The sequence below is a fragment of the Gymnoscopelus microlampas genome (assembly GCF_963454915.1).
Source record: "Gymnoscopelus microlampas genome assembly, chromosome: 11".
NCBI classification, from domain to species: Eukaryota; Metazoa; Chordata; class Actinopteri; order Myctophiformes; family Myctophidae; genus Gymnoscopelus; species Gymnoscopelus microlampas.
Genome location: NC_139948.1, coordinates 13,832,818 through 13,858,376, shown reverse-complemented (window position 1 = coordinate 13,858,376; position 25,559 = coordinate 13,832,818). Strand labels below are relative to the sequence as shown.

The 25,559-nt window shown below is 43.7% G+C and overlaps 2 protein-coding genes across 2 annotated transcripts; one reads left to right on the top strand and one right to left on the bottom strand.

Annotated features, from left to right (window-relative positions):
• Positions 1 to 3,270: 3,270 nt before the first annotated feature.
• LOC311056463 (fructose-bisphosphate aldolase A-like) lies at positions 3,271 to 13,447 on the top strand. The gene is made up of 8 exons (XM_084073086.1): positions 3,271 to 3,393; positions 4,543 to 4,661; positions 7,842 to 8,108; positions 8,992 to 9,152; positions 9,712 to 9,795; positions 10,295 to 10,469; positions 11,757 to 11,956; positions 12,918 to 13,447. The coding sequence occupies exons 2-8, from the start codon at positions 4,550 to 4,552 to the stop codon at positions 13,011 to 13,013; spliced, it is 1,095 nt and encodes a 364-aa protein (XP_083929212.1). The 5' UTR covers positions 3,271 to 3,393; positions 4,543 to 4,549; the 3' UTR covers positions 13,014 to 13,447.
• Positions 13,448 to 22,211: 8,764 nt separating this feature from the next.
• Positions 22,212 to 25,502, bottom strand: LOC311054924 (heat shock 70 kDa protein 1). The gene is made up of 2 exons (XM_084070946.1): positions 25,364 to 25,502; positions 22,212 to 24,690 (listed from the first exon to the last, which is right to left on the bottom strand). Exon 2 carries the CDS (start codon positions 24,675 to 24,677, stop codon positions 22,758 to 22,760), a length of 1,920 nt encoding a protein of 639 aa, XP_083927072.1. The 5' UTR covers positions 24,678 to 24,690; positions 25,364 to 25,502; the 3' UTR covers positions 22,212 to 22,757.
• Between the last annotated feature and the right edge of the window lie 57 nt (positions 25,503 to 25,559).

Here is a 25,559-nt window from a genome sequence, read left to right as displayed (position 1 = left end):
AAAAGGTTGGAGAATGCCTGCCTAGTTTTTTCCACCTGTTTTTAGACAGGTGTTATGATATCTCAAATGTCTTGGCACAAATATGGTGCCTTCATACTCTTCTGGGAGGTGATGTGGTCATTTTCCTCATAGTGCCATTGCGCGCCTGAGTGCGTGCGTGCATTTGTGTGCATGTGTGCAGTGGCGTTCCCAGAAAGTACATTTAGGGCAGGCGAGATTTTTTTCTCTACCCCCCCCCCGCCCCACCCCCCTCCGAAGGGGGGGGGGGGGGTACTCGGGGAAAAATCTCGGGGGAAATCTCGGGGGAAACAAGTTAACAACAACAATACGCTGACTACAAAACGTTAATAAAAACAATATGCAAGTATAATAAATCAATCAATTATTAAGCAGTGGTCTCTTGTTGTTACTGTAGTTTAATGGCTCAAGCTGCTCTCAGACTCAGAGCCCCTTTTATGCGAGGTGAGTAGCCTACAGGTGATGGCCCAGACCCCCAGCTGGCTCTCCTGGCACCCCATGAAAATATAAAGGCACACATTTGCATCACTATAGGCGACGTCGCTCTGCGGAATGAATACGGTAGTGATTGGCTGCGACGAGGAGGTCCGACGGCCACTATTCCCTTTGGATTTTTTTCACTGCCTGTTTTTCAGTCTTTTACTTTATTTTCTAGGGGAGGCTAGATTTTAGTTGGGCAGGCGGCCGCCTGCCCTGCCTCTATGGTGGGTACGCCACTGCATGTGTGTGTGTGTGTTTGTGAGGGAGACTCTGTAAACCATCCGGCCCTCTGGCTGGATCTGGCAAAAATTGGCTGTGCAGAGAGATACGTCCGGATAGTGATGTGATAGAGAGAGAACAGAGATACCATGATACAAGGACAAAAGAAAAAGCACTGGATGTGTGTGTGTGTGTGTGTGTGTGTGTGTGTGTGTGTGTGTGTGTGTGTGTGTGTGTGTGTGTGTGTGTGTGTGTGTGTGTGTGCGTGCGTGCGCGCGCGCGCGTGCGTGCGTGCGTGCGTGCGTGCGTGCGTGCGTGCGTTTGAGTGAGTGACTCAGTGAACCATCAGGCCCTCTGCCTCTGGCTGGTTCTGGCAAAAATTGGCTGCCCAGACAAATACATTCGGACACTGAGAATGCTGCATGATAATGTCAGCCACAGTCAGGGCAGCAGAGAAGAGCACTGGAGTCAAGCAGTGCTGTGTCATTGCTCCTACCTTGTTCTCCATCTTCATGCTCCATCTCACGGGTAAACATTTGCCCCAAAGAGTAAAGATTATATACAGCAGTGGTTCTCTAACGTTTTAATTTCAAAGAACCCATAACTCTGAGAGTGTACAGATGGAACTAAATTTGGTTCCATCTGCGCACTCTGAATTACAGACCTGTAAGGGTCCATTTGGAACCCCCTCAAGGAGCCCTGAGGGTCCCTGGACCCCACTTTGAGAACAATTGATATACAGAACCGACGGGCAACTTCTGAACGTCAACAGATTCAGGGCTAAAGGTGAAACCACCACCATATCCATCATGAAGTTGCAGTATGCTGATAACAATGCCCTTGTGGCCTGCATTTTGGATGGCTTTGTGGTATATTGTGGATCATAAGTTGCTTATGTTTTATCAACAGTATGCAAGTCAACATCAGATAGAAATCAGCGGGCCTGGTAACACGCAGTTTACTGCCTCAAATACACGACAGCACTCCAGCTACGAGTCCCACCCTACCTCTGTGTCTGTGTGTGTGTGTGTGTGTGTGTGTGTGTGTGTGTGTGTGTGTGTGTGTGTGTGTGTGTGTGTGTGTGTGTGTGTGTGTGTGTGTGTGTCTATCTCTCTCTCTCTCTCTCTCTCTCTCTCTCTCTCTCTCTCTCTATCGATCTATCGATCTAACTGTCTATCTAACTGTCTATCTATCTATCTATCTGTCTGTCTGTCTGTCTGTCTGTCTGTCTGTCTGTCTGTCTGTCTGTCTGTCTGTCTGTCTGTCTGTCTGTCTGTCTGTCTGTCTGCCTGCCTGCCTGCCTGCCTGCCTGCCTGCCTGCCTGCCTGCCTGCCTGCCTGCCTGCCTGTCTGCCTGCCTGCCTGTCTGTCTGTCTGTCTGTCTGTCCATCCAGCCCTCCCTCTCTCTCTGACTATTCTCTTTCCTTCTTCTCATTTGTATCCCTGCCTCATACCCTTCTCTCCTTTCCTCAGTGGAGGAAAAAAAGCATCATCCGTCCCCATGGGTGCATGCAGAGCTACTGTGTTACGTGACGTGTGGGCTGAATGCAACTAGGGAAGGTCACAGTCTCTGGATGCCTTGTCTGGCACAAAGCACACTATTGAATTGGGCTGAATGTGAACCAGTTTGGCAGACTGTCCAATTAAAATGTAAAACATGGCACAATTTGTTAAATAACATCCTCCACCGAGGGGATGAAACTATTAATCATGATTCATGATAACATTGCTGTTTCAAGCACAGATATCCCCTGAACTGAATATGATACAGGCTATATTGAAGGATGTCAGATAATGATGATGTAATCATGTTAGGCCTGCAGCAGATTTACTGCTGCCGGCCTTTAAACTGCAATACATACATGCAGTGGTTCAGAGATTTCAAAATGTCCCAAAGAATTATAACAATTATGCTGAAAAAAATAATAATACAAAATACAATTTACATAACATAAACCAGTGGTTCTCAAAGTGACCCCAGGGGTCATTGAGGATTTATGAGTCTGTTACTCTGAGAGTGGACAAATGTGTCGGATGAGTTCGGATTCTGGAGGGTATATTGGGATCCCAGAGATTAAAAACAAAATCCCATCAAATGGGGGTCAGTGGCTTAAATGCTCTCAAACTGGGGTTCCTCATATAAATAAAAAGGTTTGAGAACCACTGACATAATAAGCATCCTGTACATTGCAAAATGAGCCATGACCAGATCAGTGATGATGAGCGTGCAGAACCACACGGTTCTGCTGCAGTCCCTCGTACCGCATCATCAGAGAGGCACGTATGGAACACGCATGGTGCATGTGAGAGTGGTCACGTACGCTATACTACAGCAGCAGCATCACACACACACAAACACACACTGTTTCCACCCCGTTAGGCTGGAAAACGCCCTTTTCACCGGCGTCACGACATGTCGGACACGCCCCTTTACCAGCAGGTTGCCCAACCGCCGTTGAACGAACCCGAATGAGCGTCTCTGATTGGAGGAAGCGGCGCGTCGATCGCGTGGAAAGGTGCGTTCTGATTGGAGGAGCGACAGTGCTGTACCTCTATGGTTTGACATCATTTACAGCCTCCATCCTGATCCCTTCATTCTCTGACATTTGCAACCAGAACGCAACAGATCCCCTTCCTCCTCTCTCTCATCGCCTGCTTGTTCCATTGCACGAATTTGGTAAGTTTTTATGTTATTGTCATCTCGTAATTACGAAACCAATCATAGCCTGCGCTTAGAACGACTTGGACTATAATTTTATATAGTATGTTATTATGACAATAAGCTGGGGGTCCATTGTTTATAGATTTAGATTCATATAGTCTATAATCTACATTAAGTTACGCAAAGATAAACGAATTGGGCTACATACATAAATACGATTGAGTAATAATGGGTGATGAAAAAACTAAACTCGAGTAAAGCGCACAGGGGTGTGTTGCTTACCAAAACGGAAAAGATCAATGCAACGCGTGTATTGTAGTCAGATCTGTTCCTTTTCGGGAAGCGACACCGTCGTACTAGGCAGCATAAACTAGGCTTAACAATGTATTACGGGCCGACCTCTATCCGGCACCTCCCAGCTCCCAGTGCAATGCAAGGTCATTCAGATGCTAAAGAACTAACGCGGAAGTGCCGACATGATAGTTAATAATAATAAAAACAATAACAATAACGCGCTCCTTATGAAACGAATGAAACGCCGTGTGAATTAAATAAATAAATCACGCATCTGATCGAGGACATTTTGTACTCTCCATCCATGATGCCAAAGCCAAACATGGCTTGTTGTGTGCGTGGGTATCACATTTTAAACATGCTTAGTGCTTTATGAGACTTCCAGTTTAGTAGACCTTGTATTGTGAATTTGTACTTCCATGTACTGTTGTTCTCATGTCTTACTAAATAAAGTACATCAATCAATCAATCAATCTCTCACTCACGCACGACCCTGCAGCAAATGCGCACTTAACACTGGTACTGAGATCCATCCCATCATAGACCCCCCCCCAAGTGACTTATTATTATTCTTTTAAAATAAAATGGAAGGATCTCTTGGTTTTGAGCCTATGATGCAACAGGCAGGAAGTTAACTGTCTAGTCCAGACTCCAGTCATATTCATGGTGTCATAACGGTGCCTTATGCAAATATCAGTGCTGAAGATGTACATGAAGCCATCAAACCCGCAGTATTTTGCATGTGATTATCATGTTAAAATAATAAAATCCCTTTAATAGGACTGTACCAGCACCATTAACCATCTCTCTCTCTCTCTCTCTCTCTCTCTCTCTCTCTCTCTCTCTCTCTCTCTCTCTCTCTCTCTCCAGAATCAAGATGACTCACGCCTACCCTTTCCTGTCCACTGAGCAGAAGAAGGAGCTCAGTGACATTGCCAAGAAGATCGTAGCCGATGGAAGGGGCATCCTGGCCGCTGATGAATCCACAGGTATGATGGGCTTTTCTCACGACAGTGTTATATTCCATAATGGTGGTGGGGGACGTTCAAGGCCTTTAAGAGTTGGGGGGAAAAGTGGTTGTATTGTTTACACTGATCTGTGTACCTAAAAATACCTACAATTCATCATCATCATCATCATCATCATCATCATCACCTTTATTTAAACTCCAGTACAGTCGAGGGGCAAGCCGTCATTTTCAATGTAGCCGAGGTTACAGTTATAGGCACAATCCAAATCCATTACAGATTGACAAGGAATGTGAATCAGAGTACAATTACAAAATAAAATAACTTTAACAGTATCTAAAACAAGTCCCTAAAACAAAATAACTTAATAAAAAATTGGTGCATTCAAGGTTAAAAGTGTGTGGACCATTGCTCTGAACTGATGGCAAGGAGTCTTTTGAAGCTCATTCCAGGAAGTTGTGCCGCTGACAGAGAAAGCTGCCTTGCCCAGCTCTGTCTGAGCATGAGGAACCTTGAGCATAAAAAAAATATTGTGTTTGACAATTACTACAGTGTGTCAAACACAACAAGCCATAGTAATCACGTTCACATTGGCTATTTTGAATTGGATTATGGATTAGATGCCGAGAGTAAAAGTCAATGTAATTGTGGAATTATCATAGTGGATATGAGTAATCCAGCAGATTATGATTCTGAGCTGGTATTATGTAATAGATTACATTGTGAAAGTAGCTTTCCCAACCATGATGGTCATGTTACAGGAACTGCAAGGACACACACACACACACACACACACACACACACACACACACACACACACACACACACACACACACACACACACACACACACACACACACACACACACACACACACACAGTTTAGTGACAATGTGACATCTGAATTCATGCCCTCCTGTTACCATAGTGATGTGCCTGGCCTTTCCCACAGGTCATACTGGCCCTCAACATGTTGGTACAACACCAAGCCGGCTCTTCAAAACACAAAACACTTCAGCCCAATGCATGCTTTGTCACACGACAGTGTCGTGCGTAGAAAATAGCAGACCAACAAGCTCACAAAATCTTGGAATGTCCAGCCATAAATCCGAATCCATTCCACAATATGGATTATGGAGCATCGTAGTTCAAGTGGGCATGGAAGTCAAGCTGGTCCAATGCTTATACACATCCAATCACATACCACAATCCTAATGGTTAATTTATGCAGTTCAGAATGAATGAACTTTATTGTCACATCACTTGATTACAGGTGTAAAAGAGTGGCTGAAATTATTTTTTCAACATTGCTGTTACAGGAAGAGTTAGAATAGGGAAAAAGAGAGAATGGAGAAGAAACAGAGCAAGTCAAGTAACAGGAAGGCACAGACAAATCAAATGCATTATTTGATTTGACAGTGCCTTCCTGTTCTTTGATGTTATTTTCTCTTAGTTGATTTAATATGCATTGTACTGTATCATGCTCTTTTAATTTCTGTGTATCTTTAGGTTGTGTCCTATGAGGGGTTCCAGGGCTCAAGTGCGACAAAACTTTTTAATTGGGCGAACCAAACCAGTAATACCGACCGCCATGTTGACACTGTCACACCAAAAGTGTGTTGCAAACGCAACCAATATAGACTGCTGGCAGTTACATTTTTCGCAATAGGTCGCAATCCACTGCTAATAGACAAGCTTATTAATGTATTATTAATGCAACAGGTTCATTTTACGGACACTGAAGCAGATTCACCTTGACGATTAGAACAGCAGCCACTAGGGTTAAAGGGATATTTCACTTTCAGAAAAACTTTGGGTGATTTTATCATCTACTCAGGCCTTTGTGAGCCCCCCAGACAGTTTTTAAGTTGCTCGATTCAGTATTTAGATATTTGATTTTAATTTTATCAGACACGCCCCCTTCCTATACAAACCCATTGTAACTTCAAACTCCATTTTAACCATGTTAGATTCATCAAAAACACCCGTCCTTGGTTCTGGTGACTCACCCTGCCCTCCTAATGCGTGAGGGGGCCGTGTTTTTCAGAGATTTTTTTTCATTTATTTTATTTTATTTTTTTATTGTATTTTATTTTTTTCATTTTCCCAAAAAAATATTAAAAATAAATGAAAAAAGTAATTGAAAAAACACGTCCCCCTCGCGTATTAGGGGGGCGGTAGGAGACGGGTGACGGGTGCTTTTGATTAATCTAACATGGTTAAAATGGAGTTTGAAGTTACAATGGGTTTGTATAGGAAGGGGGGCGTGTCTGATAAAATGAATATCTAATATCTAAATATCGAATCAAGCAACTTAAAAACTGTCTGCGGGGCTCACAAAGGCCTGAGTAGACGATACAATCACCAAAAGTTTTTTTGATAGTGAAATATCCCTTTAAATGTTTGGGTATGTTCATGCTTTGTAAACAAACCACTGTCAGTGCTCTCGCTTTGATGTGTACAACTATAGCAGCCACAAGCTGCTGTAATAAATGTGTGTTGCACTATAAACACAGCATGCAGTACCACAACAACGAGTTGCCTACAGAAGCCATGACGTCGCTTCCCAACGAATCTTGGTACACGGCTCCGTTTTTAAACAAAACATAATAATGTTAATTACAATGTCATATTGCTTTTACTAATACAATACAAGATGTATTAGCGTATTTGGTAAGTAAACGCGATGTTGTCCGCACGTGTGGCACCAAAACAAAATAGCCAATAATGTCAGAATGAAGTGAAGGCTTAAACTTCGCTATCTACATTTATTACTGTTTACAAACATTTACATAATGTATTAAGAATTTTTATGGGAGTTGACAAAAAAAAAGTTAAAATATAAAATTCTGGTGCAGCAGGTGCAGCTAAATGAAAAAGTTAGGCACAGTGCAACCAATGTAAAAAACGTCACCTGGAGCCCTGGGTTCATATGTTTATTATCGTGTTCATACAATAACTGTGTGTTTTAGGCTCTGCATCGGTGGGGGGTTGTGATCTCAGAATCTGTGTCATGCTTTTGTAGATTGTTCCGGGCACAGGAGAAGTGCCACACAGCCAAATACAATGCAATATCATTGCAATTAATAGTTTTTATTTTGTCCATAGTGTCTGACTGAATCACAAATACACATACACTTACATAATCAGGGATTCGGTGTCCTGCGATGTCATCAATCCCTTTCCCCTTTGTCACATCCAGGCAGCGTGGCCAAGCGCTTCCAGGGCATCAATGCTGAGAATACGGAGGAAAACCGGAGGCTGTACCGCCAGCTTCTCTTCACCGCTGACGACCGCGTGAAGCCCTGCATCGGTGGCGTCATCTTCTTCCATGAGACACTCTACCAGAAGACTGATGATGGCATGACCTTCCCCCAGCTCATCAAGCAGAGGGGCCAGGTTGTGGGCATCAAGGTGGACAAGGGTGTGGTGCCCCTGGCCGGTACCAACGGCGAGACCACCACCCAGGGTGAGACAAACGGACACGCCTGGACGTTGTTTAAACCAATTAAGCCCTATATACCTCATCATATGATGATATTCTGCATTCCGTACAGAAATTGCTTTCTCCATGTACGTGGGAATAATCACTGTAGGTAAATGATATAGTGTCTCGAAGACCATCCACACTTAATTTAAAATATGAACAGGTGAGATTCAAAACATAAAATGTGCTACATGTGGATATAAAAGATTGACATAGACTCTAGAGTGTATATGATTCATTTGGGTCCTAGCTTTTTGATAACCCATATTTCCTTTAATTCCCATGGAAAGGTTCCGACTGTATTTGCTGTAGTAGTAGTAGCTGTAACTTGTTATGTATTCTCACATTCTTTGAATACATGTAGCATTTCCCACATGTTGAGTAGAAATTGTCAAATTAAAACATACATTAAAATGTTAAATCTCAAACTCCAAAGTGGCTAACAGGCCAACGTATAGCTTAACGATGACAGTACTTATATTAGTACTGTCATTTAGTGTTCCCATTTTAACTTCTCATACATATCATGTACTGTATATCCTTTCATGGTCCCACTGGTGCCATTAACTGTATACACTGGGAGTGCATTGCTGTAATAATATATCTCTCTGCAGTCGTGCTTCTAGAGTGTTTTGTATATCTTCCCATATTTGACAAGGTTACAAATCATGGCTGTTTTGTAACCTTGCATTTCCTTCTGCATGTTTTCTCCCTTGCTCTTTTGCTTCTTGCTTCATTCATCTCATTCTCTCTCTTTCGTGTTTTAAACCCACTTCCACATTCTTTCTCTTCTTTGACTCTATTGCTGTGCTCTCTTCACCACTTAACTCTCTCTCTCTCTCTGGATTTTCTGTCGCTCCTCCAGGTCTGGATGGACTGTATGAGCGCTGTGCCCAGTACAAGAAGGATGGCGCTGACTTTGCCAAGTGGCGCTGTGTACTGAAGATCACACAAAACACCCCATCTCAGCTGGCTATCTTAGAGAATGCCAACGTCCTGGCGCGCTATGCCAGCATCTGCCAGATGGTTAGACACACACATATGCACTACTGATTACGAGTCTAAGCAGCTGATATGGAATTGATTACAATAGTGACAGTAGCTTTCCCAACCATGATGATCATGCTACAGGAACTGCACAGACACACATATTACTGATTATGATTCTAAGCAAGTGATTTCTAATAGATAACATTGTGAAAGTAGCTTTCCCAATCGTTTTGGTAACAGGAACACCCATGCACAATGCCAAAATGGTGACACAAAATTACACACAATGGTGACTCAAATATACATGGATACTGTATGTGAGCTTTCTTTGCTTTAGCTTGAAAGCAAAAACTAAGACTACACACATAGAGTTATATATATATATATACATCTCATTATATAAATAGTGTTCTGTAGTGATGTAACACCAAGCAGGGGTTATGTAACCCACAGCATTGTTGGTTCAGTAGGCCAACCGCTATTCTAGATCAATTGGTACTCCAGGCACGCCCCCACCACCCCCTCACCAGAAGCAAAGTGGTATTGTCTGTTGTCATGACGCTGGTTGCCCTGTTCTGTTTCACCCCCCCCCCAGCATGGCATCGTTCCCATCGTTGAGCCAGAGATCCTGCCCGACGGCGACCATGACCTGAAGCGTTGCCAGTATGTGACTGAGAAGGTGAGTGATGGTGTGGGAAGCTGGACCATGCTTACATGAGAGGTCTGCTGCTATTGTGCATCAAGGGGAGGGAAGCTGTTCTGCTGGGGTGGGGGGGGGGTATAGTGCTACCCGATCCATCAGCTCAGCGTTGAGTTAGAGGTGTTTTTTAAGAATTAGGATCACGTCAACTTGTTGAGTGTCTGTCTGTCTCTTGGTTTATTTTGTTTTTAGGGCTGAAATAATCGATTATCAGGTCAGGAATGAACAAATTAATCGGATAATATTTTTTTTTAATTAACGAATCAACTGCACAAAAAAAAAAAAAAGAATTGTTGTTTTATAATGCCCTATTTTATACGTCATTGTAAAATGGAAAATTTGCTATTCTTTAAAATATAGATTTTTTAATAGATGTTTTGTGTGTGTGCATGTCTCTCTCGCTCCATGCATTAATTTGATGATTGACTTTTTGCCTCTTTCTAAATGTCCCCTGCACCCCCACATCGCCCTGTACCAGGTGTTGGCAGCAGTGTACAAGGCCCTGTCGGATCACCATGTGTACCTGGAGGGCACGCTGCTCAAACCCAACATGGTGACGGCCGGACACTCCTGCTCCAAGAAGTACAGCTCCCAGGAGATCGCCATGGCGACTGTCACTGCCCTGCGCCGCACCGTGCCCCCCGCAGTGCCTGGTAAGATGGATGGATGGAAGAATGGATGAATGGATCGATCGATGGATTGATTGATCGATCGATCAGAGGTCACGCTAGAATTTTAAACTGCCGGCCAGAATGTCCGACATGTACAGTTTACTGTACATTTGTACTAAAAACGGCCTTATCAATTTCAAAGCATGTCATGAACACGTACAGTGTAACTTGCTAAATAAACTATTAGTGCTAAATAACCCATTAGAGCTTGACCTTGCATAACGACAGTGGTTCTCAAGCTCATTCATGGCAAGGACCCCCAAAATGATATGTATTCGGCGGCGGACCCCCATCTGAAAAATACTTTGTGCTAGGGACCCCCAGAAGCAAAGATTTGAGATAAAATGTAGCTTTAAAGTATATATTTATTCAAAGATGTGCACACATTTTCACTATTTTTGAATAGCCAAAGTATAAAATATAGGGTTAGAGTTAGGGTTATAAAGTGGTTAAAATGATTGTGATGCTAGATTAACTCGTTTGGCTGGGGACCCCCTGGTACCCTCCAAGGACCCCTGGGGGTCCCCGACCCCACTTTGAGAACCAATGGCCTACTCACCATGGGTACTTGGTGAGCCTGCACTCTGCAAAGTCATCCACAATGTGCCCTCTGTCCAACTTCTTCCCTAATCCACGAGTCTCCTGTCCCACTGTGTCCCTCAGATAATTTAGAAATCGAGTGCTCAGGGTTGTGATGGAGAATGAACGAGAGTCCGAAATATCAGAAATGCTCTGCAAACTTTACTCACTACTACACTACTCTACTTATTATACAAATATGTATTATGTATGTATTATATCCATTCATGTTTGCTGAACTTTGCTCATTAAACTAGTTCACAGCACTGTTGACAAGTGATTGATGATGACGTAGACCGATTCTTTTGGCAGGAACAGACTATTTGAAATGTGTCTGTTTTGCAGAGATAATAATGATAAATTGCCATGTGTTTTTTTCCACCCATGTTTTTTATAACCAACCAGGATGTCTGGAGAGTATTATATTTTCTGCCTTTTTTGATAAAAAGCTAAACAAGACAAAAACCAGCCAAACAGACAATTACCGGTCTAACATAATCTCTTGGATGGATGTAGATATAGATAAAGTACAACACTGACACACAGTACAACACACTGAACACTGTCATCTAGCATACAGTGTGTGATGATAGACAGTATTGTTTACCTTCATGCATACATTACAGTCATATGCAGACATATGAATGGTCAAGCATTGACCTCCTCTCCCATTCTCCCTCCTCCCCCCAGGTGTGACCTTCCTCTCCGGAGGTCAGAGTGAGGAGGAAGCCAGCATCAACCTCAGCGCCATCAACCAGTGTCCCCTGCACAGGCCCTGGGCCCTCACCTTCTCCTACGGCCGCGCGTTGCAGGCCTCCGCACTCAAGGCCTGGGGCGGCAGGAAGGAGAATGGAAAGGCATGCCAGGAGGAGTACATCAAGAGGGCACTGGTGAGTACCGAGTGGGCTAGGAATTACAGAGGGCAGGGACAACGAGGTCAGATGGTCAGGAGGTTATTCCCGCCGTGCCAGGGGTCAAGGTGGAGGCCAGTAGACTCTCATTCAGTTGCTTTATTCAACTCCAAAGAACAATCACTGATGTGTCAGAGTAATGAAGTCTTTGGGTATGAGCATATAAATAGTTTTTTATTTTGGTCTTCAAGTGTGAAAGGTTCAGTAAATTACCAGGGTCCACTTAAACCTATTTTATACTTTGTCAATAACATTTTTGCCTATAATGGGCATGCCTAAAATAGGGATGCCAGGTTGAAAGTGGTTCAAATGAACAGACCCCCAAACCTTAAGATAGAAGAAAGGAGCACGGCGAGTGAGGGAACGAGGTTCGGGAGAATGTACCACTCTCTTCAACTGCCCAGATTTGATTTATGTCTGTAACATGAATACCACACAACTCTACTAGAGGTATCATATTCAACGCTAACCTCTGTCTTTCTGTAGCAAGTGATAGACATAGTAGTAATGAGGAAATGTTTAGACTATACAGAAAATGTATGATAAAACGTATGAGAAAAGTGAAATTATACACTGTGCCAACAGCCAGATAACAAGAGGAAGCAAGATGCTAGTGACTTCTGTCTCTGCGAAGACAAATAGCTAGACTTCTGTCTCTGCAAAGACAAATAACGAATTGTCCTCATTTCTTGTATATAATCTCTCTTAAAGCCTAGTCCACACCAAAGGTTCGCAACTCAACTCTTTGCAACTCGCAACCAGTTGCAGTGGTCTAAATTGACCCGTTGCAGGTCAGCACAGTTTGGGGATTCTGTTGCAAGTGGTTGCAAGTTGCAACGAGTTGCGTTGCGAATCATTGGTCTGGACTGGGCTTAACACATCTGCCTTCTTTTCTATCTGTCCTTTCCTCATCTGTTTCTTTCTTCTTCTTTCTCTACAGAATAACCACCAGGCTGCCCTCGGCAAGTATGTGTCCAGCGGAGACCACGGCGCAGCAGGTGGCGACTCTCTCTATGTGGCTAACCACGCCTACTAAATGATGCCCCGACACTGCTCACCTCGCCCCCATTCCACCACACGGTTCGATGAGCTCCGACATTCCTGCAGTTATTTCTGTTCATTTTCACTCCCTGGCCTAGCACCTCTGTTTTAGTTTGAACTCGTGATGTCACTTTATTGCATAGTTGAATGTGTTTTTTTTCATTTGTCACTTAAGCCCCTCCAAGTGAGAGAGAAGATCTTTATTAGGAGCTCCCTTTATGTTCCCTGCTCATAAGCCCCGCCCTCCCTGGTTCTTTGTGATTTTGTGACATGGTCTTTAAGAGTCCCTAAGTACATTAAATGTGCCTTCATCTCTCGACTGAACCATCTGCTGGAGGAAAACCTTCTAGAGTATATATTATAATCATACGGTTAACCTATTACGGTATATACACTGGATAAAGAATTAAATTGAACCTATTCACTACAGTTGGTGGCTCTTTGTGGTATTTGTCTAATTTGTGGAAATGTATTTAAAACTACATTACATGTCCAAAGGTCAAGTCAAATGTTTAATAGCACACGCCAGAAAAAGCATGCATACACAGTAAAATCCTCAGTGTTAATTTAACGTTTTGTACTAGATTGTACTAATGGAATCAAATGGACCCATAAGAATATTTATGTTGTTATTTTCAGAGTTTATAACTATTTTAATCATTGAGGCAATAGCTCACTATGGTGATCCAATGTGATGAAACAGTTGAAATGTATTCAGTCAACATCACCCGGTTTACAACATCAAATGTCATCAGCTAAGATAGATTCAAAAGCAGAGTGCAAAATGTATTTGTGGGGTTGTGAGGTTGGTTGGTATATTAACTGAATAATGCCAGTATTAAGAAATATTTACACAGTAAGCTCAAAATATAAAGGAAAAGATAAGGATAAAAATGGAGCATATTACATTGTGCAATACAATATAGAGGCTGATATGACCACTTTTTTCCCTTATACCTCAAAAAGGTAAAATTAGATTTACTTAAATCCTAACTCACTTATCAGTCCAGAAATAATTATCCTAATCTGCTTATTCTACCTTCATAGCTTGTCCACAGTCAGAAAATGTGACCTGTGGTCTCTGACTGGCCCTCTTAGAGTAAAATAGGTTTGGGAGAGGGGACCACTTATAGCCTGGAATCCAGAAGGCGCTCGTTCAGCATTTGTTTTAGTTTTTTCAAATAAAATCCGCCGAACGGAGAAAATCAGTCTGGATTCCAGGCTAACTGTTCTATACCACTTGTCTAGACCACTGCTCTAGACCTTTACTCTTGACCACTGCTCTTTTTATGGAGATCCCTGCATTGGTTCCTGTTAAGCTTTTGCTGTCCTTTTATCATCTGCTTGATATCAGGCCCTGGAGATGATGAAGGAGGGTTTTTCACAGCACCAGAACCAGTGCCTCTTGTACATTTTGTACCCCTACACGACAACAACTGAGTTCAATGGTTTACATAAAATGCACCGCACAGACTCATTTTAACTAATTGAAACTCATTTTAGTCAACCTCCTCAATGGTGGGGCCCTGGGACTGGGAGTTGCCTTGTGCCTGCTGTCTGCAGTTGTTTGCTGGCATTCCTCCCTGGTCCAACTTGCTGATGATGGAGCTACACACTGTATATCATAAAACATACATTAACCACTTTAGGCCTATTTTATACATAGGCTATAGCCTATGTATGTGTTGTGTGCTTATAGATCGGCTATATCCCACGTTTCAGTCCAGCTTTAAACAAAAACATTGATAGAAAAATGTGAAATCCTCTGCTCTTCATATACTGGATGAATAAGGACACCTGGTGGTTGTTTCTAGTTACTGCATTATGTCACAAAAGGATGGTTAATTCCTGACTGGCTATGATGGGAACACTTTACTGACATGACATGACCTGTTATAAACATGACATAGCATAGTCCGGGAGTCAAAGGGTGATTTTTGGCTGAACGTGGTTTCGTCGGTAAAAGTTTTTTTCTCAACTGATTCTTGCTGCTGGGGGTCCCCTCTTAAGGATTCAAGAGGGTGCCCAGTGAAATCCCTTGGGCATTTTTTATTATTAACCCCTTAATGCCCAAAACACTAAAAATTCACCCAAAATAGACTTCTATGGTATTTCATGCAAAATACTTGATCTAAATGCTTAAATTTGGTTTCTACAGTGTGTATCCATGTAAGTGGATGTGTACAGTGCATTAGATTTAATATTTATGCATGTTTTAATATTAACCCCTTCCTGCCCAGAACAACATAATCTTTAAACTGTGATATTGTACATGCACATAAATCAAATCAAATCAAATGCATTAGAACTGCTTTCAACAGTGGAACTTGTTTCCTTTTGGATGAATGCACATTAACCCTTTCAGGCCTTCCATATTGAGCATCCTGCACAAAAATATCTACAGAACATATTCCCCTGGGGGGGAAAAAGAAAAGAAAAAAACATAAAAAAAAATATATATATATATATTCCCCCAGCCCTAAGCCACCACTGCCTCAACTTATCCGCCCCAATAACCGCGCGAGCCACCTTCCGGATTTGTCATTGGACAACCCGAGTAATGTGATGTGACAATAAAGTTTGATTCTGATTCTGATTCTGAGTCGGAAGGCTCGGCGGGCCTGGGCTGCAGAGACAGCCGAGCGGAGCTGCAAGAGGCCGATGCCGCCATCGGAATTGCTTGAGTAGAGGATCCCGTTGCTAGATGATTGATGCAAGCGGAACCACTCCCTCACTCTGACCCGGATAGCCTTGTCTACATCCCTCAAGGGTGTGGGGGCGGTGCCTATGTGATCCGCGGCGTAAAGAACCCTCGGTAGGGCAAAGCGGTTCAACAGATCAAACTTCATTCGGGGATCGAGGGGTGCCCTGCCGATCCTGTCACTCCACGCGGAGATCGAGGCTTCGCAGGCCGGAGCCGAAAAACCGTCAAGCGGGCTCACTCTGAGGCCGAGATATTTCTCGTAACCAGCAGGATCGATCAGGTGCAACCGCTCACCGTCAAAGGCCCAATCGGTGTTAACATTGTAGGTCAGCCGGCCGCCCTTCTTTTCGATAAAGAACCCATGACACTTACTGGCGTTAACCCGCATGCCGGTAAGTTGTCAGAAAGCCCCCAGAATGTTCAAGTTTCTCCGCATGCCTTCCTTTGAGTCACTAAACAATGCTAGATCGTCAGCAAACGCCATCGCCACCACGGAGACATCCCCGAAGGAGAATCCCCGCCCTTCGCGTTCGATAGTGGTGATTAATGGATCAACCGCTAGATTGAAAAGTAGGGGAGACAAGGAAATAACCTTGTTTCACACCCACCTTCATTTCTGGTGATGTCCCTTCCCCACACCTGACCCTCGTCGTACATCCATCGTAGCCCGCAAAGATTACGTCCGCCATGTGCCGGTCGAGACCCCGCCCCTCCAGCACCGCCCGGAGGTGTTGATGCGAGACCGTATCGAGCGCTTTTTGGAAATCGATGAACACCACGCCCAAAGGTTTGCCCTGCCCCTTACTGTGCTTTAACGCTGACTCGAGTAACATCAAGTTCTCCGAGCAGCCAGACGAGGGAATGAACCCCCGCTGTCGAGGGTGTAAGGGGCAGGCGGCTCTCATTCGCCCGTCGAGGATACGGGAAAAGAGACCGATAATCACCGAGGCGATGGTAATGGGCCTCCAGTTGCCAAGTAGGACTAGCTTGGCGGGGTCATCACTTTTAGGGATAAGCGTCGTACGGCACCGCTTCAGGCACTGGGGGACATAGCCAGCGACCAACCACGATGAGTAGATGTGCGCGAGTTGCGAGCCGTCAGGGTCCCATAGTAGCAACTCAGAACGAGTGATACCGTCGGGACCGGCCGCTTTGCCATTCTGCATGCGCTGGAGACAAGAGTGAACCTCTTCACCCGAGATCAAATCGCCGAGGATAGTATTGTCAGCCCCACCGAAGGAACGGAAATGGCCCAGTCCAAGAAACGGTCGCTCTAGCCCCCAAGCATTTTGGTAGAAACGATGTATTCCATGCATGGGTATCGGACACCCGATAACATTGTCCCCGTCTAGGACAGTTTTGGCTAACCGCTTCCTATCACAGTGGTACAGCCGCCTCAGAAACACCCGGCGGTGAAACATTTGCAGGCAACTGCCCCTTCTGCCAGGCACTTCTCCACTTATCTCTCTCTGGCGACGCAACTGTTTCGGCGGAGACCCCAGGCTACTAATTAGCCAGTTAGCTTTGGCTTCAATGGATCGCACCGAACACTCTTCAATCTTCAAAAAGAGGTCGGAGTCTTCCCCCAGTCTGACCCCATCAATACCCGCGTCTTCTACAAGACGTCGAAGCGCCTGTTTCATCAACGCGGGCTGTAACGGAATCGTGTCAGGACGAGTGTTTCATCATCCAGCACGACTGGGGGACGACCGCCTCTTGCACGGTCAGCCTTTTCAAGGCTACAAGCCTTACCCCTCACCTGCTCCTCCGTCCTCCCCCGCCCCAGGTCTTTAGCCACGGACTTCCACGACCAGGTATCTCTGGGACGGTTCATAAGAACTCGTAGCTCGTTGACCTCCTCCACGGTCCAACGCCGGTGCTTACGCCCCCGAACCTGCTGTCTCCCACGTCCCGGGTTCTCGCTTGGCATGTTCAGTTCTTTGTGTCTGCTTAGCATGTGATTGGTCCGGCCGGCACGTGAGAGGGCCCTGAACGAACAGAGCCCACAGGAAAAGTTAACCAACGCCCGGCGCTGGTCCACGATAACCGGTTTGCACCGGGCAAAGTGGCACCGCACCGCACGCGGGTTAGAGCTCTCCCAGGTATCATTTACTGGATTTGTACCTTACCGTCAAATCATGGTGTCTGGACGCAAAAAGCGGAACCAGTGAAAGGACACCGACGATAGGTACGCCACAAAGAACACACGGCCTATCAAACGGGATACGGATAGACAGGACACGGGGGAGTTGACCGGAGCCGGCCGCGGAATCTCGGAGGTATAGTCTCCCGGCGGCGTGCACTATGACGGTCACCACTTCCTCCTTTGCCCCCTAGCCAGGTCGACGGCATGTTACGGGGGATCGGCGCCCGTGGCCCGGTACGCAGCTGTTTGGTCGGTCGCCGGAGTACGCGACGCAAGCAGGGTTTGAGAAACGGAGTCTCCGGAGCGCGCCTTTGCGCCCCCGCCGCATACGGATCTCCTCGCCGAGCCGTGTGATGGGGCTTGAGGCGAGGCCGACAGCGGGGGCCCTCAGGCGGTCCGTGGCAGGGCAACTAGGTCAGACTGTGCGTCTCGGTCTCGCTAGGCCGGGGTCGGCCGCGGAGGAGTGCGGAGGACAGGCCACCGAGGCCTCTCCGCACGTGGTCCCTCCGCGCCTGGTCGGGCCCGCAGGCTGCAAGCAGCGTCCGTTGACGGGTATCTTCCACCAGCATGCGACCCAGTGAAGTTTGGATGGGAAAAAGACATAACTAACAGGTCACTGAGCCCAACCACTCTACCTGAAGGTTGCAAACCTGCCCCAGACTACATTTTGCAAATGATTAAATGTGGCTGCAAAACTGACAACCCATGCAATTCCAAAAAATGCAGCTGCAGAGTACATGGTTTGCCATGCACATTGTCCTGTCACTGTTATGTTGTAGGATGCTCAAGACAGTTTTAGATAGGATTCTTTCCTTTTTCTTTTATAAATTCCTTTAAACTTGGTTCTTGTCTCTGATTCTGGTGTCTCAGGAAAATGTGGTTAGTTGGTATCATTGGACCTTAATATGGGATATGCTGTATATGACCACTTCCACATAAACATTATTAATTTCTTATACAGCTAATTTGAAGCATTTGAATTGATTTACTGTGCATAACATGTCATAAATCAACATTTTTAATGGATTTTGGTGCTTCGGGTGTGAAGGAGTTAATATCTATGAAATGTTCTAATGTGAAATCAAAAAACAAAATTTTACACATCCACGTTCATTGATAAACACTGTAGAAATCACATTTTATGCGCTAAATCAATATTTTTGCATAAAATGCCATAAAAAACGTTTTTTTGTTTTGGGCATTTAAGGGTTAATGACGGTTGGCCTCAAAGGGTTAATATGCATTCATCCAAAAGGAAACATGACCAGGTCCACTATTAGACTTAGTAGAAAGCAGATCTGATGCATTTGATTTGATTTCTGTACATGTTCTATTTCACAATATCACAGTTTAAAGATTAAGTTGTTCTGGGAATGAAGGGGTTAATATTTAAAAGTTTACAAATATTAAATCTAATGCACTGTACACATCCACTTACATGGATACACACTGTAGAAAGCAAATTTTAAGCAATTAGATCAAGTATTTTGCATGAAATACTATAGAAGTCTATTTTGGGTGAATTTTTAGTGTTTTGGGCATTAAGGGGTTAATAATAAAAAATGCTCAAGGGATTTCACCGGGCACCCTCTTGAATCCTTAAGAGGGGACCCCCAGCAGCAAGAATCAGTTGAGAAAAAAACTTTTACCGACGAAACCACGTTAAGCCCCATGACTCCCGGACTAGCAGGCTTAATTAACAAGTTGTCATAACAAAAACTCAACTTTGCTTTTAAAGTGACATAAATGACTGAATGACACTTAATGACTCTTAAATGCATAAACCTTCCTTCACCTTTAGTGTCAGAAGTAAGTGACACAGTAAAATCATTATTTTCAGATAAATGTGATTGGACAGATGGAGCTCGATGCCAGTAACCCAGAGGAAAAAAAACGTTTTCAAATATATACATAACATATATACTTAACAAGAACAATACAAATGTTGTAAATTATTATATGATACTTTTTTAATTTAATATAGATGTAGTATACAAAACACCAAATCTCATTATTACACCAACAGAGCAAACAGAGCCTGGTGGATGCACACACACACACACACACACACACACACACACACACACACACACACACACACACACACACACACACACACACACACACTCCATGATGGTGAGTGGTGAGTAAAGGAGACAGTCATCAAATGTGCAGTACATTCAGTACATTCACATTCATTCACATTCAGCATATGTGACAAATGAACACAGTTACATTGCTTTTGTCTTTTTTGCATGGTGGGTGTACCGGCGGTGCGAGCCGTTCGGGGGAGTGGACACAGCAAAAACAAAGAGGCTGTATATGCAACATTAATCAATACTGAACAACTATGTGATCTATTTATGGGCTACAATGAATAGTTTTTTTTAGAAACAAGCTGCGGCGGTCCTGTGTCTGTCCTGTCTGTTCCCAGCAACGGGCAGTGAAAGCCGCCTGTGTCCGCGCTGAGGAGTGCTGAGGCTCGCTTACAGTTACACGTCTGCGAGCATGGGAACATTTGCAAGCAATATATCATTGGCTGTCAATCGGCCCAATCATCAACAGGTTGCACAAACGTAACTTTGTCGTCACTTTGTCGTCACACAAAAAAGGAAGATGCATTCAGTCCAAGATCTGAAATGATAACTCATGGAGGTTCTCAATGCATAAGTAAAAGCCTCCTGTTCAATTAGCCATTACTTGGCTGAGGTGGAATCCAGAGTGGAATCCGGTCTTTCACTCAGCCTTTTCAAAAGGTCAGTCTACTGTAGACTTGTTGGCTGCATGGTGTCAGGAATCATCTCTCCATCTTCCTTTGGTACCCCTCATCCTGAAATGCCTGTCAGTTCTTCCCCCGTTTGCTGCACCTGGAATAAAATTAATCACACCACAGAAGGATTAGCTGTGAACACAAGCACTATTTTCACATATAATGGGGAAGAGAACAGACTACTTACTTGTGCTGTCTGGGATGCTCATAACAAGGGTCCATATTTCATCCAGCCTTCATCTCCAGAGCAAAAGACGTTGAACACTGGGAAGAAAGGCAATGAAAACAATTAGATTTTTGCTTAAGAGGTTATGCAATAAAGACTAGATGATTTGACAACTGTAGCAATGCAGAATAGCAGGCAAAATTAGGAAGGGAAAATAAGTAATTTATTCAGATATAAGAAGAAGCCATGGTGGAAGGAATAGGTTATCACCTATTTCAAAATTGCACATTGTACACATATAAACACAACTCACCAATGAAGGAAGGCTGGAAGAGGGTGGCAGACAGCAACATCGTTTGATAGTCCTCAGAGGGTTCGGTAAGTTTCCCCCCACAGCGGCCATGGTCGTTGTGGTCCAGTGTGACAGGTCGCAGGTCACCGGTGGGTTCTGGGTTCAAGGTGAAGTCTGTGTCTTTAGTGGTGTGGAAACTGGTGGTGCTCTCCTGAGTGTACGGTATGAGTAGATTGAGAAATAACATTTTTGTTAGGCGTGTTCTTAAAAAGAGCCCTGCAGATGTTAAACAAGTGTAATATCATGTTAATTCTGTTTCAGTTCTTCAGAGGATGATCAAGTCACATTCGTGTCTGAGCAGGTGGCCAGGACACTTTAGAATGATAACAGACTTTTCTCAGCACCTGGCTGTCACTTAAACATCACAGTTAACTGACACTTGTGTGATATTGATGGCTACTTTCACTAGACAGTGAAATCCTCTGTTAATTTAACTCTGAGAGTACAAATGGACACAGTAAAACTGTGTGGTCTCCCCAGTAACATAAACTCATGTTGCCAAAACATGCCAAGTAAAATCCTCAGTGTCAATTTAACACTGAGAGTGTAATGGACCTGTTTACATGACATTACATCTGTATGATTATGATGATGATTATTATTATTATCATTATTTAACTAATGCTTATTGCTTGTCAGTACCCAGGTACCTTTAACTATCCAAGACCTCAATGACTTTAACAATGTTATGAGGGACTGGAGATTGTTTTCTAGAATCATCAATCAATCAATGAAGGCATAGGATGTACAGTAGGGTCTTATATATTATTATAATTTAATAATGGGTATATATCTAGCCTATACTAGCATGAATGAACACAATGCTTAATTTAATACATTAAATTGAGTTGGTAAAGTAGAACATTGATGCGACTAAACTGGGATATTTGCAGACTCCTCTTGAATGAAATAGGATGGAAGGATTGTTTATGTAACACAGAGTTTCTGTTAGTGCTTTTATGGTATATGTTAGAACTGTAAAGATGGACGGAGTCCTCTTTAAACAATACGAACGTGTTTATTCACAAAAGGTTGGTGATACAAGTTAGGTTATGTCTCTGTCTCTGCGTCTGCATACATATATATCAAAGGCTCTCTTCCTGTGGCTTGGCGCCTTGCATTTACCGTGATACCGGCTCTCGGCCGCAGGCACATTTATTACAGTATATGACAAGAACCAAGTCTGTTTGAGTCACTCTTCATCTTGTGGTCATCACATTCAGAGTTGTTAATGTTGAGTTACTCTATGAACTCCTTCAGTTGGGTTCCAGATACTTTACAAATAAAGAAAATGTCATCTATGTACCTAGAGCTAAATGTAAATGTGAATAACTTAGGATAGATTATTATTATGAATTATAATTATATTTTTTATTTAAAAGATACAAAGCCACCAGAAATATTCAATTTCACATTTTACTGCAATGCCCAGCAATGCATACTGTAAATAAAAACATATACAATTGATAGACAGTGAATGCACATGATCAACAAAACACAAATACACCATGGGCAACCACCTAGTCACAGATATTGAGTGAAAGTACAGTAAACATTATCATCTTTTTTTCTTTTGTTTTTTAAGTCCATAAAGACTAATTTTAGTCAACCTCCTCAACGGTTGGGCCCTGTGAGTTGCCTTGTGCCTGCTGTCTGCAGCTGTCTGCTGGCATTCCTCCCTGATACAACTTGCTGATGATGGCGCTACACACTTTCTCCAGCTCTTTCTGCTGATGCTGGTACTCCTCTTTATCAGCCAACTGGTTGTTCTCCAGCCAGGCTATGGCCTGATCACACTTCTCAATGACCTTCTTCTGGTCTTCTTCACTGATCTTCCCCTTCACGTTGTCATCCTGCACAACGCTCTTCATGTTGAAGGTGTAGGATTCCAGTGAGTTCTTGGCAGTGATCCTGTCCCTCTGAAGGTCGTCTTCAACTTTGTATTTGTCAGCATCCTCCACCATCCTCTCGATCTCTTCTTTGCTGAGCCGGCCCTTATCGTTGGTAATGGTGATTTTGTTCTCTTTGCCTGTGCTTTTATCCACAGCAGACACTTTTAAGATGCCATTGGCATCGATGTCAAAGGTGACCTCGATCTGAGGAACCCCTCTAGGAGCAGGTGGGATTCCTGACAGCTCAAACTTGCCCAGCAGATTGTTGTCCTTGGTCATGGCTCTCTCTCCTTCATACACCTGGATGAGGACTCCAGGCTGGTTGTCAGAGTAAGTGCTGAATGTCTGGGTTTGTTTAGTGGGGATGGTGGTGTTCCGTTTGATGAGGGCTGTCATAACTCCTCCAGCTGTCTCAAGGCCCAGGGACAGAGGTGACACATCCAGCAGCAACAGGTCTTGAACATTTCCTGATGTATCGCCTGACAGAATGGCAGCCTGGACGGCAGCTCCATAAGCCACCGCCTCATCTGGGTTGATACTCTTGTTCAGCTCCCTGCCGTTGAAGAAATCTTGCAGGAGTTTCTGGATTTTGGGGATTCTGGTGGAGCCTCCAACCAAGACAATGTCGTTAATGTGCGCCTTGTCCATTTTGGAATCTCTAAGGGCTTTTTCCACAGGCTCTAATGTTCCCCTGAAAAGGTCAGAGCACATCTCCTCAAAGCGAGCCCTGGTGATGGAGGTGTAGAAGTCAATGCCCTCAAAAAGAGAGTCAATCTCAATGCTAGCCTGAGAGCTGGAGGACAGGGTTCTTTTAGCCCTCTCACAAGCTGTGTGCAACCTCCTCAGAGCTCTCTTGTTTTGGCTGATGTCCTTCTTGTATTTCCTCTTGAATTCTTCCACAAAGTGGTTGACCATGCGATTGTCAAAGTCCTCCCCGCCCAGGTGAGTGTCTCCAGCTGTAGCCTTCACTTCAAAGATGCCGTCCTCGATCGTCAGGATGGACACGTCGAAGGTTCCCCCACCCAGGTCAAAGATTAGGACATTGCGTTCTCCTGACTTGCCTTTGTCTAGTCCGTAGGCGATGGCGGCTGCAGTTGGCTCATTTATGATTCTCAGTATATTCAGCCCTGCAATGGTGCCAGCATCCTTTGTAGCCTGTCTCTGTGAGTCGTTGAAGTAAGCTGGGACTGTGATGACAGCATTGTTCACCTTCTGGCCCAGGTAGGCCTCAGCAATCTCTCTCATCTTTATCAGAACCATGGAGGAGATCTCCTCTGGGTTGAAGCATTTGTTCTCTCCCTTGTATTCCACCTGAACTTTGGGCTTTCCTCCATCACTCGCCACCTTAAAGGGCCAGTGCTTCATGTCTGACTGCACCACTGCGTCATCAAACTTTCGGCCGATCAGTCTCTTGGCATCAAACACAGTGTTGGAGGGGTTCATAGCCACCTGGTTCTTGGCTGCGTCTCCAATGAGTCTCTCAGAATCTGTGAAAGCCACATAGCTGGGGGTGGTCCTGTTGCCCTGGTCATTGGCAATGATTTCTACTTTTCCATGCTGGTAAACCCCCACACAGGAGTAGGTGGTTCCCAGGTCAATGCCAATAGCAACACCTTTTGCTGCAGACATTTTGAATAATTACCTAGAAATAAATTAAGGGAATATTAGACACATGAAACAATTCAAACAATATACGTACGGTATGCATTGTTATTATTATAATTATAAATTATAATATGTAATAAATAAGTATTGATCATTTAAAAATATTACAGTACAGAACAACATAGGCTACTCATCATCTGTATCATTTAAATCAAATGATATACATTGTAATATAGATAAGTATTATAAGTATTATAGTTACATTGATTGTACAGGTGTATATTGATTCTATATTTGGGCATTATATGATTTGTATCTTTCAGATTATGTCTCGCAACAGTTGTTCCATTACAATCCTCAATGTCTTCCTGGAATTTACTTCACACTGAATAACCCAAATCTGATGCATATTTTATCACATATTGTAAATTAAATACATTTATTATTTTCCTTATAGCCTTGGGGTTAATTCACTTCATTCAAATGAAAACGAAAATGTTCACCCATATTCCATCAATAGTCTGTTTTTTGATTGATTGAATACTTTATAGACAGTTTGTAAATAGTACAGTGGTACATTGCTAAAAGGATAACACAAACAGCCCGGAGGGCTTCTTTCCACTGTGGTCATATGTTTTCAATTCATCATGACATTTAAAGACATACATGCAAATGTAAATTAAAAGTATCAGAAACAGGGTGGTACTTACTATGCACTGTGAAGTTTCAGTTTCTTGTGGTCGCTCCTCGCTGTTCACTTGTACGATGCTGATGCTGTGTTGGTTTGTGACTATCTATGTGTCTGATGAACTACTCTTATATATATGTGTAAAAAGCTTTCTGGACATTTCCACAACTCTGTGGATGTTTCTGGTCGTTTCAGATGGCATTGGCCAATGAGAGCAT

Excerpts from the sequence above, each read along its gene's own strand:
- LOC311056463 (XM_084073086.1), top strand. The coding sequence starts at position 4,550 with ATGACTCACGCCTACCCTTTCCTGTCCACTGAGCAGAAGAAGGAGCTC. Across the intron at positions 4,662-7,841 it reads GGCCGCTGATGAATCCACAG|GCAGCGTGGCCAAGCGCTTC; the intron begins GTATGATGGGCT and ends TGTCACATCCAG. Across the intron at positions 9,153-9,711 it reads ATGCCAGCATCTGCCAGATG|CATGGCATCGTTCCCATCGT; the intron begins GTTAGACACACA and ends CCCCCCCCCCAG.
- LOC311054924 (XM_084070946.1), bottom strand. The coding sequence starts at position 24,677 with ATGTCTGCAGCAAAAGGTGTTGCTATTGGCATTGACCTGGGAACCACC.